The sequence below is a fragment of the Bufo gargarizans genome, chromosome 2 (genome assembly GCF_014858855.1).
Source record: "Bufo gargarizans isolate SCDJY-AF-19 chromosome 2, ASM1485885v1, whole genome shotgun sequence".
Classification (NCBI taxonomy): Eukaryota; Metazoa; Chordata; class Amphibia; order Anura; family Bufonidae; genus Bufo; species Bufo gargarizans.
Window position 1 is genome coordinate 72,202,518 of NC_058081.1, and position 15,152 is coordinate 72,217,669.

The 15,152-nt window shown below is 41.7% G+C and overlaps 1 protein-coding gene across 2 annotated transcripts in view; it reads right to left on the bottom strand.

Annotated features, from left to right (window-relative positions):
* Positions 1-3,196: 3,196 nt before the first annotated feature.
* GCK (glucokinase) overlaps positions 3,197-15,152 on the bottom strand; it is a 43,071-nt gene continuing 31,115 nt past the window's right edge. For both annotated transcript variants that reach the window (XM_044283054.1, XM_044283055.1), the window contains exons 6-10: positions 14,568-14,667; positions 9,732-9,915; positions 6,009-6,164; positions 4,801-5,034; positions 3,197-4,658 (exon numbers count right to left, since the gene is read on the bottom strand). In XM_044283054.1, coding sequence (XP_044138989.1) covers positions 4,514-4,658; positions 4,801-5,034; positions 6,009-6,164; positions 9,732-9,915; positions 14,568-14,667 — 819 coding nt within the window. In that variant the 3' untranslated portion in view covers positions 3,197-4,513. The remainder of the gene's footprint in view (positions 4,659-4,800; positions 5,035-6,008; positions 6,165-9,731; positions 9,916-14,567; positions 14,668-15,152) is intronic.

A 15,152-nucleotide genomic window follows, 5' to 3' on the forward strand; every position in this document is an offset into this window, starting at 1 on the left:
TCATTATCATCACAGGCAGAATTACAATGACAGATATCACCTACATGTAGATAACACAGGATGCACTATTCACTATAGTGCACAGCTTATCTGTTCCCTCCTGATCTCTGCACGGGTCACAGAGAATGCCTAGAAAACTCTCCCACAGAAGTCACCTAGGTCTCCTCCTAGCTATTATGTTTATGACCCATGTGGAGGTTCGCAAAGAATAGGAAGTCTTGACTTATTTTAAGTCTAGTGGCAAGGGTGAAAAGCTGACTTTAGGAAGTTTTTTTATATATACCCTATTTTTGGGACTATAAGATGCACTTTTTAAGCAAAAAATGTTTTGATAAAAAGTTATTGCGTCCAAACATAGAGTGATCAGCAGCTTCAGATAGCACAGCATATAAGATGCAATTGGCCTACAAATGCTGCCATGTTTACATAGAGCTGTGATGGCTAACCTCCGCGACTCCAGCTGTGGTAAAACTACGACTCCCAACATGTACACTTGCTTGGCTGTTCTCAGAACTCCATAGAAAGGAATGGAGCATGCTGGGAGTCCTAGTTTCACCATAGCTGGAGTGCCAGAGGTTAGCCATCACTGACAAAGAGCAATGATGCCAAACAAGAGTCCTTGTGAACACCCGTTCAGCAGATCACCCTAATGCAAAAGGGTCACTCCCTTGGAACACCAGAGAAGTTTCAATTAGTAGCAAATTTTTTTTTTTTTACTATTTTCTGTTGTCTAAAACCTGGGTGCATCCTATAGTCAGGAGTGTCTTATAGTTTGAAAAATATGGTTTAAAAAATCATCAAAATATCTATAACAAAAAAGTCTAAAAACTTGATTTAAAGAGGATCTTTCATGGGTTTTTGTATCACAGCAGACCGGATTTGGTAACTCTCACGAGAACAGGCTATGCAAGCGAGTATAGTATTTGCTGTACTAACTTACATAACCTGTTCTCATGAAATTTACCAAATCTCACGAGAACAGCTCACCTTCTCCCTGTCTGTGACGCGGCCCGCTGCAATTGGATGGAGTCACAGCCAGGGAGAAAGAGACGCCCCCTGAGGAAACCAGATCTTTCCTCCTCCCTGTACCGATGGTCCTAAGTAGCATATGGTGCTCCAAAAACAGCGAGGGGCACAGCAGTGGAGCGGAGGGGTATTGTTTTGGGAAAAAAAGTGCATCTACAGGGGCCGCCCTATCTGGTAAGCATGCCAGTTTGTGATACAAAAAAACATGAAAGGTTCTCTTTAAACAACAGGTCATTTTCTGATGACACATTCTCTCAAATTCCATCAATTTGAAGTATACATTTTCTCTCCATGATGGCTCTGTAATACCGTACCGATGAGACAGATTTCATAGAAGACTTCTTTTGACCTAGTTTTTTATAGACAGGGTGGCTATCCTAATCTAGCCAAATGATCTATCATGATCTACGATCATAAGGCTTGAATACTGCACAACTAAAGGGCTTGTCTTAGCAAGGCTATCCCTTTTTCAGCCTGGCCTATGTCGTCACAGGTTCGGCCTCTGAAATCCTTGGCAAACACCTGGCCACACGCGTTCCTTACATGCTGCCCATTAAAATGAATGGCCAGCCTTTTAATAGACAGTCATGTTTGGTCCACTTTTTGCTTGCCGCTCCTCATTCCAGCTAATAGGTTAAATAATAGGGGAAAATCCACGAGGATCTGTCGAGAAGTTTGCAGTAAATTTGCTTTAGATTTTTTTCAACTGCATCTGAATGAGATTTGCTAAAATTTCATCCACCTTGCCAGTACTGCAAATCTGACGATAAATCTGCAGCATAGGAATCCTGTGTGGCCCTACCCATAGAGGGGGCTTCCTTATATGAAGTCCAAATGCCATAATAGGCATATATACACATCAGAGTAATATCTGATAAATGCATACATGTCATAGAACCATATGTAACAAACACAGATGTCCTCATGTCTGGCTTTATATCTTACAGTAAGCAGCATCATGTAAAAGAGGTATAGCATGTAGTCTGTAAATAATAAATGAACCCGTCTGATGACAAGTCACCATAGCTAGTACTTTGTGATATTCTTACACTACTTTCAGCTGTATTGTGATAGAAAATTATCAAAAGGAATCTGTCACCAGGGAGTTTACCAAGCATAATGTCTAGTAGGGCTAGCTCAGCTGAATGAAATAATACCTTTCGCTTAACGTTCTGTTGGCTTCATTCTGGAGGAAAAAGTACTTTTAATCCATATGTAAATGAGTATTTAAGTGCACTGAGGGTGGGCCTAAGGGACTCTGTGCACCCTTGTTCCTCCTTCCTCCTCTGCCAGCCTCTCTCCCTTCTTCTTGATTGACAGGGCCAGGCAAGATGTCTATGCGGGAACCTGGCCCTGTCAATCAAGGAGAGGTAGAGACTGGCAGAGGAAGCAGGAGGAGCAAGGGTGCACAGAGTGGCTTGGGCCCGACCTCTTAACTGTTCATTTGCTTATGGATGAAAAGTATTTTTTCTCCACAATGAAGCAACGGATTGTTAAGTGAATGGTATCATTGCATTCAGCTGAGCTAACCCTACAAGGAGTTTTGCCTGTTTTCAAGGGGTTCTCCGGGCTCTCCTATATTGATGACCTAACCTCAGGATAGGTCATCAATATCAGATCGGCGGGGGTCCGACACCTGGCACTCCCGCCAATCAGTTGTATGAGGAGATGGTGCGCAATGTGCCCATGAGGTCTCCCTTCTTTCTTCCTGTTTGCCACTGCTTTGCCACAGACAGCAGTGGTGAGCGCCATCTCCTCATACATCGGTGGGGGTGCCACCTATTGAGAATAGGTCATCAATATAGGACAGCCCGGGGAGCCCCTTTAACAGTGAATTTCCTGGTGACAGACTCCCTTTAACAAAGAAACAAGTTTTGAATTCAGCTCACCCAATCACTAGAACCACGTCTTCTGAGTAACCTCTTGCATGGACAAAACGTCCAGAGTCAGGAGAAATATGAGACTTAAAAAACAGCAATAGGAATTCCAAAGAATGAAATAAAATCCAAACTTTATTAATATAAGTTAAAAATAGGTAACATCTGCTCAAGAGGATGTACAAAATACACTTACGCATTTCGGAAGAGTTCCTTAATCATAGCATAGATTGTTATGATTGAGGAACTCTTCCGAAATGCGTAAGTGTATTTTATATTTCCCCATGAGCAGATGTTTTATGTTTACATTATATTATTCAAGTTTGCATTTTTTCTTATTCTTTGGAAGTCCAGGTGCTGGACTTCAAAGTACAGACTCCTTTTAGATTTCTTTCTTCTTTAGGGAACATCAGCAAACATCTAACCAAAAGCTCGCTTAGCACTAGATATATTCTTGACTGGAGACCATTACTATAATACTGTAAAATACACTGATATGAGGTTTATTTGAATGAAGTCTTAATGTTCATACTAAATCATTTTCTAACATCATTATCTACATTGTAAAACAAGAATTAATGAAAAATGGTAACAAGTAACCATCAAAAAAGCTGATTAAGAGTGGACATTAAATAGAGGAAGCTCCTGAGGCTGAGACCTTTGAGAGAAGGCGCTCCTAGGTTGGCTGCATTTCAATTCCTCATGGGTGTGGTTATCTACAATGAAGAGCAGAGGAGGAGCAGATGCTGCCCTTCTTTCCTTATATGGATTAACAGGGGTATAAAAGTCTTGGATATCTGGGTTGGAGGTGAAGGTTGTGATGACCCATTTTATAGCTACCTGTACACTTTGGTTCCAAAAATGTCCATTCCACAATTGTCATTTAAGAAATAATTCATTTTCTTCTTACAGTGTAATGTACTGTTCTGTCATTAATGATTACTGCTGGCCACATTCTTGTATACATACAAAACGTACAATTAACGACATATTTTATACAGGTTCCAAGAGAAAGAAATCACTTTAATGAATGTATAAACCGCAGCTGTATTCTTCAAATTTACTATATGTTGTCGATCTAAACTATTGACCCAAGTACTAAATATGGCGTCCAATTCTCCAGGTTAAATGTTGAGCATTAGGTTTGCTGAGGGCTCAAACCTTGTAAACTCTTTAGCTTCTCTACTTACATCTGTCCGCTTCTAGAAACCTATTACCTGAGAAATCCACGTGAGAACTGAAAATGTACAACTCTGTAACCTTAAAGCAACAACTTGAAGATGTGTCTTCACCAAGATATGACTGTCTCTTAGCTTGTCTTTGCTGGATGACTAGGTTCTTAGAGCACTGTTGGGAATGTCCCACCTGGCGTGCACTTAAGTGAAGATACTTGGCAATGCACAGATGTCCTGTTCTGCAGAATACATTGTGAAGCTTTGGGAAGGTGTTTGCACCTCTTACATATCATGATGTATCCATATCTGCTTTTTAAGTCTAGCAATGTTGATGTGATGGAGCCCTGCAGGTTGTTTTTGTACAGGTCTGCAGAAACTCTGTAGATCACCGGAGGTAGGGAAAACATATTTCTAAGGAGTATGTTGCATCGATAGCTAATGACCAATAAGGTAAGCCATCTTGTATGCCACTGCTGAGATCAGGGCCGCACCTCGCCCGCTGCCTTCCTCTGATTGGATGAAGGTGATTTCACATCTTGGTGTCAGCTTGTGGACTGCTGCGTGGAACTTTTCCTTGAAGCTTAAAGCAGAAGGAAATGGAGTCAAACACATTTTAGAATCACAGATTGTGCAAAAAAATAAAAAAATAAAATGAGTCCACCCAGCTTGAAATCGTTTTGTATTCGGTCCACTAAATTCCACAATGAAATACTTTAACTTACAAAGGGTGGAGTTTGTAGACAGATCCGTCCACCCCAACTGTGATCTTGAGGATGTCTTCTCCCCGGTTTTTATGCATGCGGTTGAGGACTCCAGCAAGGCCGGATCCACACATGACAGCAGCTCGTGTGGACACGCTTTCACATGCCATACGCACTGCATGACAGTCGCCCAGTGTGGGCTGCAGACCAAGTGTTCGCAGGATGTTGTAGGTTTGCTTAAAATCTGTAGAGTCTCTGGAAATAAGAACAAGAAAAAACATTTTTGGGATAATACTAATAATGGGGGTTGAAAAAATGACAACCAAGAGACTGTCTGTCTCAGAAAACCTATGTTTGAATCCACTATTTGGACATTTTGGGTTAATAAAGGGATGTACCTCATTTTCACTTCTATTGATTTATAGTGTATCTATTGCCTTAGAACCCTGCTTGTGCATTACACTGACTTCACTGGGCAATGTTGTGCTCTCTGCACTTTGATTGACAGGGCCAAGCAGTGCAAATGTCATCAAAGCGCAGAAGGCACGGCAGTTGCAGAGAGAGCAGAGCCTCTAGGTGTAACGACAACGCCCACATTGCTCCTAGAGGCTAATTTGCATATACTGTAATAAAACATCATTTTTCTCAGCAATGAAGGGATATATGAACATGGGACCAACACAGAGGCCTTCAGCTGTCAAGCGCACATGTAACAGGTCAGCCAGTGTCATAGGTACAAATCTGCTGACAGATGCCCTTTAAAGACTTGCAGACATGGTCACAAGATATTACAACTGATCTCAGAGAGTAACAGAACTAATCATCAGGTATCCCTTTTAAAAGGACAACCCTTTTAATGTTAAAGAGTAAGGAGAACTCGTATTGATCAATAATGGGGAAATAGCATTTCTATGAACGTTCATTTGAAGGATCATGAACCTGTCTAGACACCCCACCGATCTGGTCTTAACTCTTAACATAAAAATAGTCATTTGTGCAGCACATCTCCTCATCTAAACAGGGGACGTGCTGCCAACACACAACTGTATGGGGGATGAATGATTATATTAACGATAATTCATCCCAATACAGTCAGCCTGTGTAAAAGGCCTTTTAAACAAGCGTCAATTGACTGGTTTAGAGGGCTTGCTCTGGGCTATTATCCATCTGTATGAAAGGACCCTCCCTAAAGCTGTGTTACTAGAAATTTCTGATTATTTCTTTATTACCCCTCTATCTGTGACACAAATTGTGTTTCAAAACTTCCTCTCATCTTCAGTTGTTCAGAAGCTTCTCCTCCAAATACCAAATTTTCATTCACCATCTTCATCAGGACCAGTCTGACGAGTTCTCCCATGTACTTTCCTCCAATCATCTTCTCATAGCTTTTCCATGGTAGGAGTAAACAGCAAGGGAGTCAAAATAAAAGCTCATTATTAAGAACGCCAAAATATTTAAGGCAAAAATCCAAATTTATCTTCACATAAAGATATTTATTTTGTATATTAGTCATAGACACACACATAACTTGGACTGAAATAAAATATACTATATACAATGTTAAAGAACGGTAATACAATTTCATATATTTATATATATATAGGAATATGGATTAATATTTACTGTCAGCCATGTCCTCACACCCCCATTTGCTGACAGAAAGCAGAGGTAGTGAACTCCACAGTAGGGCCCTGCTTCAAAGCCCCAGCCCTGATTGTCATTTGATTCACCTCTTGGCATGTTCATCAGTGTACATGCAAAATAAGTTTCCACCCCCCAGCCATCTGAGTGTCAGCTGGCAAGGAAGAAAGCCCCAGGGGTCTAGGCTTCAAGGAGGCCCCAGGTGGAGAATGTCACACCTCCATCCACCAGTTTGGAGGCAAGCTAAATCCTGCAGGAAAACCCCTCAACAGGAGGTATCAGCCCTTGTGAGGATCAATGGTACCTTCCAGACATGTTGGCACCTACATTTTATAAGGGATTATGAATCGCCCGGCCATCGCAGGCTCAAACCGGAGACATAGTTGTGTCCCGGTGGCCACGATGTACGTGCCCATAGGCTTTATTTGAGGGGGGCATGCCAGGGAAAGGAGATATCCATATCTCCCCAGAGAAACCACATAACGGTACCAGGTTTGGACTCTACTTGTAACCGGAACCCAGGCAGGTCCGTTGGTCACAGAACCATCTCCATGTGACCCTCTGGTCTGGACCTATGAACCCTAAAGGGTTTTGTGGGTCATTTGCTGCCAGCCCAGAAGAGGGGGAGTGGACCCCTCCCTGAGGCCGGGAGGGGAGGGGCCGGCTACAGGTTAAAAGGCTTGTGCCAGCAAGCGGGCGGGTCTTTCTCTGAAGAAGGGTCACATCGTGTAATGTGTTTAGAGGGACCCAGGAACTAGCTGAGATCACGGCCCTTCATGTAGACTGCAGCAAAGAACACCTCACCACCAAAAGGAACTTTCATCTACCCGGTAACTGACTTTTACACTGCTTAACCCTGTTGTACCCATATAATCTGTAACCTCAGACCACTGTATATATTGTCTGTGTATATTGTGTTAAATCTAGTGTGCCCTTACGGCGATTAAATAAATAATTTAATCTTGTGCTACCTTGTATCTCAATCACGAATCCCCACATCCGTGTTTTGGCCTAGTTGTAAGCTACCGCGGGTTGTTTTTTAACCCTATATAATCCCGTTAGCGGACCGGGATTATATCAAACGAGAAGCTGGTGGCAGATTTCCCGGGCTGAGACAGCGCTGTTTTCACTGTGGCAGTGAAAAGGCTCTCTCAGCTTGTTGCCTCTCTGTGCCCACGTGGACAGGAGGTGTCTGTGTAAACTGTACCAACCTGACCTTACCTGCTCCTCTGGAGGGCGTAACGTCATGTTTTTGGTAACCAGGGACAATACCACATCTCGTGAGCTCGTAGTTGACGTCAAGCGGGCACGAGGTGTGGTATTCGTCATAATATATATATATATATATATATATCTATATATACACAGTGGATATAAAAAGTCTACACACCCCTGGTAAAATGTCAGGTGATGCTTTGCGTCGTTGTCATGCTGAAAGATGAAGTTCCTCTTCATGTTCAGCTTTCTAGCAGAAGCCTGAAGGTTTTGTGCCAATATTGACTGGTATTTGGAACTGTTCATAATTCCCTCTAGCTTAACTAAGGCCCCAGTTCCAGCTGAAGAAAAACAGCCCCTTGGCATGATGTTGCCACCACCATGCTTCACTGTGGGTATGGTGTACTTTTGGTGATGTGCAGTGTTGTTTTTGCGCCAAACATATACATATCTTTTGGAATTATGGGCAAAAAGTTCAACCTTGGTTTCATCAGACCATAACACCTTTTCCCACATGCTTTTGGGAGACTTCAGATGTGTTTTTGCAAAATGTTGCCTGGCTTGGATGTTTTTCTTCGTAAGAAAATACTTTCGTCTTGCCACTCTACCCTATAGCCCAGACATATGAAGAATACGGGAGATCACACAGCCAGTACTTGCCAGATATTCCTGCAGCTCCTTTAATGTTGCTGTAGGCCTCTTGGTAGCCTCCCAGACCAGTTTTCTTCTCGTCTTTTCATCAATTCTGGGGGGACGTCCAGTTCTTGGTAATGTCACTACCATTCACTGTGTTCCATGGAAATTCTTTTGTACCCTTCTCCTGACTGATACCTTTTAAAGGGAACCTGTCACCGGGATTTTGGGTATAGAGCTGAGGACATGGGTTGCTAGATGGCCGCTAGCACATCCGCAATACCCAGTCCCCATAGCTCTCAGTGCTTTTATTGTGTAAAAAAACCCGATTTGATACATATGAAAATTAACCTGAGATGAGTCCTGTCCCTGACTCATCTCAGGGAAAGGACTCATCTCAGGTTAATTTGCATATGTATCAAATCAGTTTTTTTACACAATAAAAGCACACAGAGCTATGGGGACCGGATATTGCGGATGTGCTAGCGGCCATCTAGCAACCCATGTCCTCAGCTCTATGCACAATATCCCGGTGACAGGTTCTCTTTAACAATGAGATCCCTCTGATGCTTTGGAAGCTCTCTGTGGACCATGGCTTTTGCTGTGGGATGCGACTAAGACAATTTCAGGAAAGACCAACTAGAGCAGCTGAACTTTATTTGGGGTTAATCAGAGGCACTTTAAATGATGGCAGGTGTATGCTGACTCCTATTTAACATGATTTTGAACGTGATTGCTTAATTATGAACACAGCTACATCCCCAGTTATAGGAGGGTGTGCACACTTATGCAACCACTTTATTTTATTTTTTTCTTCCCTCCACCTAAAAGATTTCAGTTTGTTTTTCAATTGAGTGGTACAGTTTATAGGTCACATTAAAGGTGGTAAAAGTTCTGAAATGATTTATCTTTGTCTAAATTTTTTTATAGCACAGAAACCTGACATTTTAACAGCGGTGTGCAGACTTTTTATATCCACTGCATATATATAAATATATAAATATATATATATCCTATAGTGTGGTTAAAAAGGCTGTGGGAATCTTAGCTGGGGAGATCAAATGTGTACAGGCTAACTAAAAGCTGAACAAGCTAAGAGGGAGGAATTGGTCTCTGAAAGACCCCAGAGAGTGGTGAGATCATATTGTTTTGTTACCCGATTTGGACTGAACACAAAATGTGGGACTTTATGTTATACAATATGTGTGGGCTGAAGAAATCTTAAAGCTAAAGTTTGGACATGTTTACTTTTGTTTGCTGAAATAAACACTGCCTGTGGTGAAGACTAAACTGACATGTGTGTATGTGTTCACAGTGACGGAGTTAAAACCCCCACAATATATATATATATATATATATATTATACTGTATATGTTCAATCAATGGGACTCCGAATGTTTTGACCTTTACCAATCCCTAGAATGATAACTGTGAAAGAATGGAAAAATGTTGTGCGTTCTTACAGTTGCTGACCAGGATGTAGGGAGCCCTCATCCACTACTCGATCGTACTCCAGGCGGAAGTCTTCTAGTTCACCTGTGTCGCCAAATGCACCCCACTCTGTGTTGACACACATGCGACCTTCTTCTCCTTCCACCAGCTCCACATTGCACATCTCTTCCATGTAACAGGCATTACATCCAGTGCCTGGAAGATCAAAGTGATCAAGGAAAAAGAGAAGATAGGTCAACTCTCAGTGGTGGGATAGATAACTCATGTTGCTGCAAGCAACTTTTAAATTAAAGGGGTTGTCCGGACAGATAAAAAGTTGTTTTAATGAAAGTGATTGCACTTATACAGCACAAGTCAAAAGTTTGGACACACCTTTTCATTTCATAGTTTTTCTTATTTTCTACATTGTAGATTCATATTGAAGTCATGAAATTGATGAAGGAACACAGATGGAAGTAGTAAACGGAAAAGTGTTAAAGGGGTTGGCCACTTTCTGGTTAATGTTGACCAATATTCTTGTAAGATTATTATTTGGCACTTACTAATATAGCCTTTGTTAAAATTCTGCACCATTTTCTATATTTCATATGGTATGCCCCCTTGTTTACAAAGTCTTTTGTGATGTCCATAAGATGGCCGCTGATGGAGAGTCCTGTGACCAGGCAAATCACCTCCATGTGATGTCTCTTCCATTCAAAGACACTGCACTTGCCATCTACACTTGTTCTGTTGGAGGTTTAGTGCAAGTGCAGTGTGTTTGAATGGAGAAGACATCACATGGAGGTGATTTGCCACATGACCCTCCATCAGCAGCCATCCTATGGACAGAACCTCTGTGTGGACAGCACAAAAGACTTTGTAAACAAGGGGCATAAAATATGAAATATAGAAAATGGTGCACAATTTCAAAAAAGGCTATATTAGTAAGTGCCATATAATCATCTCAGAAACACATTGGTCAACAATAACCAGAAAGTGGCCAACCCCTTTATCCAAACCAGACTATTTTCTATAGTTTAGATTCTTCACAGTAGCCCCCATTTGCTTTAATGACAGCTTTGCTCACTCTTGGCATTGTGTCAATCAGATTCATAAGGTAGTTGCCTTAAATGGTCTTCGATTAACAGGTATGCCTTGCCATGATTTCCGTTGTATACAAGTAGGATTGGTTTACAGTCCATACCATGTTTAGCCCTATTCTACTACTGTTCTGATCAACATTATGGTAAGAACCACTCAACTAAGAGAAATTAAAGTTCATCATTACTTTAAGACATGATGGTCAGTCAATTCGGAAAATTTCCAGAACTTTGAAGGTATCCTCAAGTGCAGTCATGAAAACCATCAAATGTTATGATGGAACTGGCTCTGATGAGGACCACCCCATGAAAGGAAGACCAAGAGTTACCTCTGCTGTAGAGGATAAGTTCACTAGAGTTACCAGCCTCAAAAACCTCAAATAAACAGCAGTTAAAGGGATTCTGTCGTGTCACCACATTTTACCCCTACAGTAAAACATAGCTACTTGTAGGTCTCCCTGAGCTGTATTAAATGATGCCCTTATTAACTAATAGTCTTGATTTATTTCTTTATAAAATTGATTTTAGTGATATGCTAATGACTTACAGTCATGTGAAAAAATTAGGACACCCTTTGAAAGCATGTGGTTTTTTGTAACATTTTTAATAAAAGGTTATTTCATCTCCGTTTCAACAATACAGAGAGATTAAAGTAATCCGACTAAACAAAGAAAACTGAAGAAAAGTCTTTTCAAGATCTTCTGTAAATGTCATTCTACAAAAATGCCTATTCTAACTGAGGAAAAAGATAGGACACCCTTGCCCCTAATAGCGAGTGTTACCTCCTTTGGCTGAAATAACTGCAGTGAGACGGTTCTTGTAGCCATCTACCAGTCTTCGACATCGGTCTGAGGAAATTTTACCCCACTCCTCAATGCAGAACTTTTTCAGCTGTGAGATGTTTGAGGGGTTTCTTGCACGTACAGCCCTTTTCAAGTCACCCCACAGCATCTCAATGGGATTCAAATCTGGACTTTGACTTGGCCATTCCAGGACTCTCCATTTCTTCTTTTTCAGCCAATCTTTGGTTGATTTACTAGTATGTTTTGGGTCATTGTCATGTTGCATGGTCCAGTTCCGCTTCAGCTTTAATTTTCTAACTGATGGTCTCACATGTTCTTCAAGCACCTTCTGATACACAGTAGAATTCATCGTGGATTCTATGATGGTGAGCTGACCAGGTCCTGCTGCAGCAAAGCAGCCCCAAACCATGACACTTCCACCTCCATGCTTCACAGTTGGTATGAGGTTCTTTTCTTGGAATGCTGTGTTTGGTTTACGCCAAACATGTCCTCTGCTGTTGTGTCCAAATAATTCAATTTTGGACTCATCTGTCCAAAGAACATTATTCCAGAAGTCCTGGTCTTTGTCAACTTTATCTCTGGCAAATGTCAGTCTGGCCTCGATGTTTCTCTTGGAAAGCAAAGGTTTCCTCCTTGCACACCTCCCATGCAAGTTAAACTTGTACAGTCTCTTTCTGATTGTAGAGGCATGTACTTCTACATCAACAGTAGCCAGAGCCTGCTGTAGTTCTCGAGATGACACTTTAGGGTTTTTGGAGACCTCTTTTAGCATCTTGCGGTCTGCTCTTGGGGTGAACTTGCTGGGGCGACCAGTCCTGGGCATGTTGGCAGTTGTTTTGAAAGCCCTCCACTTGTAGACTATCTTCCGGACAGTGGAATGGCTGATTTCAAAATCTTTTGAGATCTTTTTAAATCCCTTCCCAGACTCATAGGCTGCTACAATCTTTTTTCTGAAGTCCTCTGACAGCTCTTTTGCTCTCACCATGGTGCTCACTCTCACTTCAACAGTCAGGAGCACACCAAACTAAATGTCTGAGGTTTAAATAGGGCAAGCCTCATTCAACATGCAGAGTAACGATCTACTAATTATGTGCACCTGGTGTGATATACCTGTGTGAGATCTGAGCCAATTTAAGAGGGAATACATGTGAGGGTGTCCTATCTTTTTCCTCAGTTAGAATAGGCATTTTTGTAGAATGACATTTACAGAAGATCTTGAAAAGACTTTTCTTCAGTTTTCTTTGTTTAGTTGGATTACTTTAATCTCTCTGTATTGTTGAAACGGAGATGAAATAACCTTTTATTAAAAATGTTACAAAAAACCACATGCTTTCAAAGGGTGTCCTAATTTTTTCACATGACTGTACATAAGGTACCCAAAGGGATGTCCTTTCCTAACTTAGTGCCCAGCCGCACCCCTTGGTCCAGCGCCGCCTTCCTGAGTCCAGCGCCGCCTCTAATATAATATATTCAAGAGCCGACGTGCTGACGTAATCCCTGAGCCTGTTTGAAATCCCGCTCGTGCACACTACACACTGTAGTCTGCGCCCGTGTGGACTACAGGTAATGGCATCGTCGAGCGAAGTGCTGGGCACAGGACCGAGGGGTGCTGCTGGGCACCAAGTTAGGAAAGGACATCCCCTTGGGCACCTTATGTAAGTCATTAGCATATCACTAAAATTGATTTTATAAAGAAATAATTCAAGACTATTAGTTAATAAGGGCATTATTTAATACAGCTCAGGGAGACCTACAAGTAGCTATGTTTTACTGTAAGGATAAATGTGAATCCCTTTAAATTTAGAGCTTCCATAAATGCTTTAGAGAGACCAAGTACCAGTCACATCTCAACATCACCCATCATGGCTTTATGGTTGAATTGCTGCAAAAAAAGCCCCCACCAAAGAAGAGAATTGCTTGGGCCAAGAAAATGAGGAATGAACATTAGACCATTGAAAGTCAAAATTTGAGATTCTGGTTCCAACCATGTTTGGATTGCTCCTAAATGTGTGGTTCCCACTGTGAAGCATAGAGGAGGAGGTGTGATAGTGTGGGGATGCTTTGCAGTAAACACTGTCATCAAAGCAAAAGAGGGATACTGTGAAGAATGTAAAATATAAAAACTATTCTGGTTTGGTTAATTGCATCTGTGTTCCTTCATAGTGATCATGTCTTCAATATGAAAAAAAAAACAAGAATGAAAAGGTGTCCAAACTTTTGACTAGTACTGTATAGTTTGAGTACCATAGCAGCCCCAATGACCCGCTACCAGTTTTGACCCCACACCACTTCTGGGTTGGTTTCGTCAAAGAAAGTAAGCGTCTGTGTTTCAGGACGTGACTATTGAAGCTAGGGGCTGGCTGTGTGCAATAGTTCAGTGCAATCGTTAAATCAGCCCCTTCTCTCTGTGCATCACCTGTAATGGAGGAGGGAGTTGGATTAGCTTCATTTTCTGTGTTAGAACCAACCCAGAAGTTTAGTGGGATTGGCCCTGCATGAAGACTGGAGTGAGAAGTGGTGGCTGGTAGGGAGAGACATCGTAAGAGTGCCTGGAGATTAAAGCAACCATGGGCTATCTACACAATGGACAGGAGGGGACCTAGCTGACTTATACGGGAGAGTTTTCATCCTCTGTGACCTGTGCAGAGGTCAGGAGGGAGTAGATAAGATGTGAAATCACCTATTGTTAATGATAGATACATTACACTCATGGAATAAATGACAGACACCCTTTTATATCCACTCTGTGTCCACATTAGCGCATGGGACTGCTTTTGGTTTTTGCAGATATTTTGGACCACACACACACATTTTTACTCCCGGTCTGAACAGTTGAATGTTAGGCTGGGTTCACATCACATTTTTCCTATCCGTTTAACGTATACAAAAAAAGTATACTTTAAAGGGATAGGGAAAACGTGATGTGAACCCACCCTCACATCGGTGCTTGTGAATGCACACTTACCTACTATCATGCCAACTTCACAACGATGATCTTCATAGTAACAAGAGATCATTGTAGCAACAGTGTCATTCACCATGGCCACAACATCCATCTCAAAATCCTGGTGAGGGCAGAGATAGAATGATCGTTATGTCAGGGGAATGAAACAGTATAATACTAAATCACATATAACTGTAGGAGAGCTTAAATCAGCACCTGGAACTATGTTCATATGAATAAACATCTATATAAAGCAGTATGCACATAAATAATTCAGGGATAAAGTTGTAGGGGGTGCAGGAGTAGCCGTCTTACCCAGGCACTAGTCTCTGACGGGGCCCATAGGCTCCTCTGTCACCTAGAAGGACATTATAAATGCCACATAGCAAGAAGGGGACCCTGAGTTACTGTCACTGATAATGCACTTGACCCCTGTAGCTTCCAGTTACACCTTTAGAATACTTAAAGGGGTTACCCCACGGCAAGTATTACTCTGCAATGAGCAGTTCATTTCAAATGAAATGTTATTACAAATACCAGATTTGTGGCTCTCAGATGGTGCGTCATGCATGGAAATCAATAGGGTGTGTTCCAGAGTGGACTGTT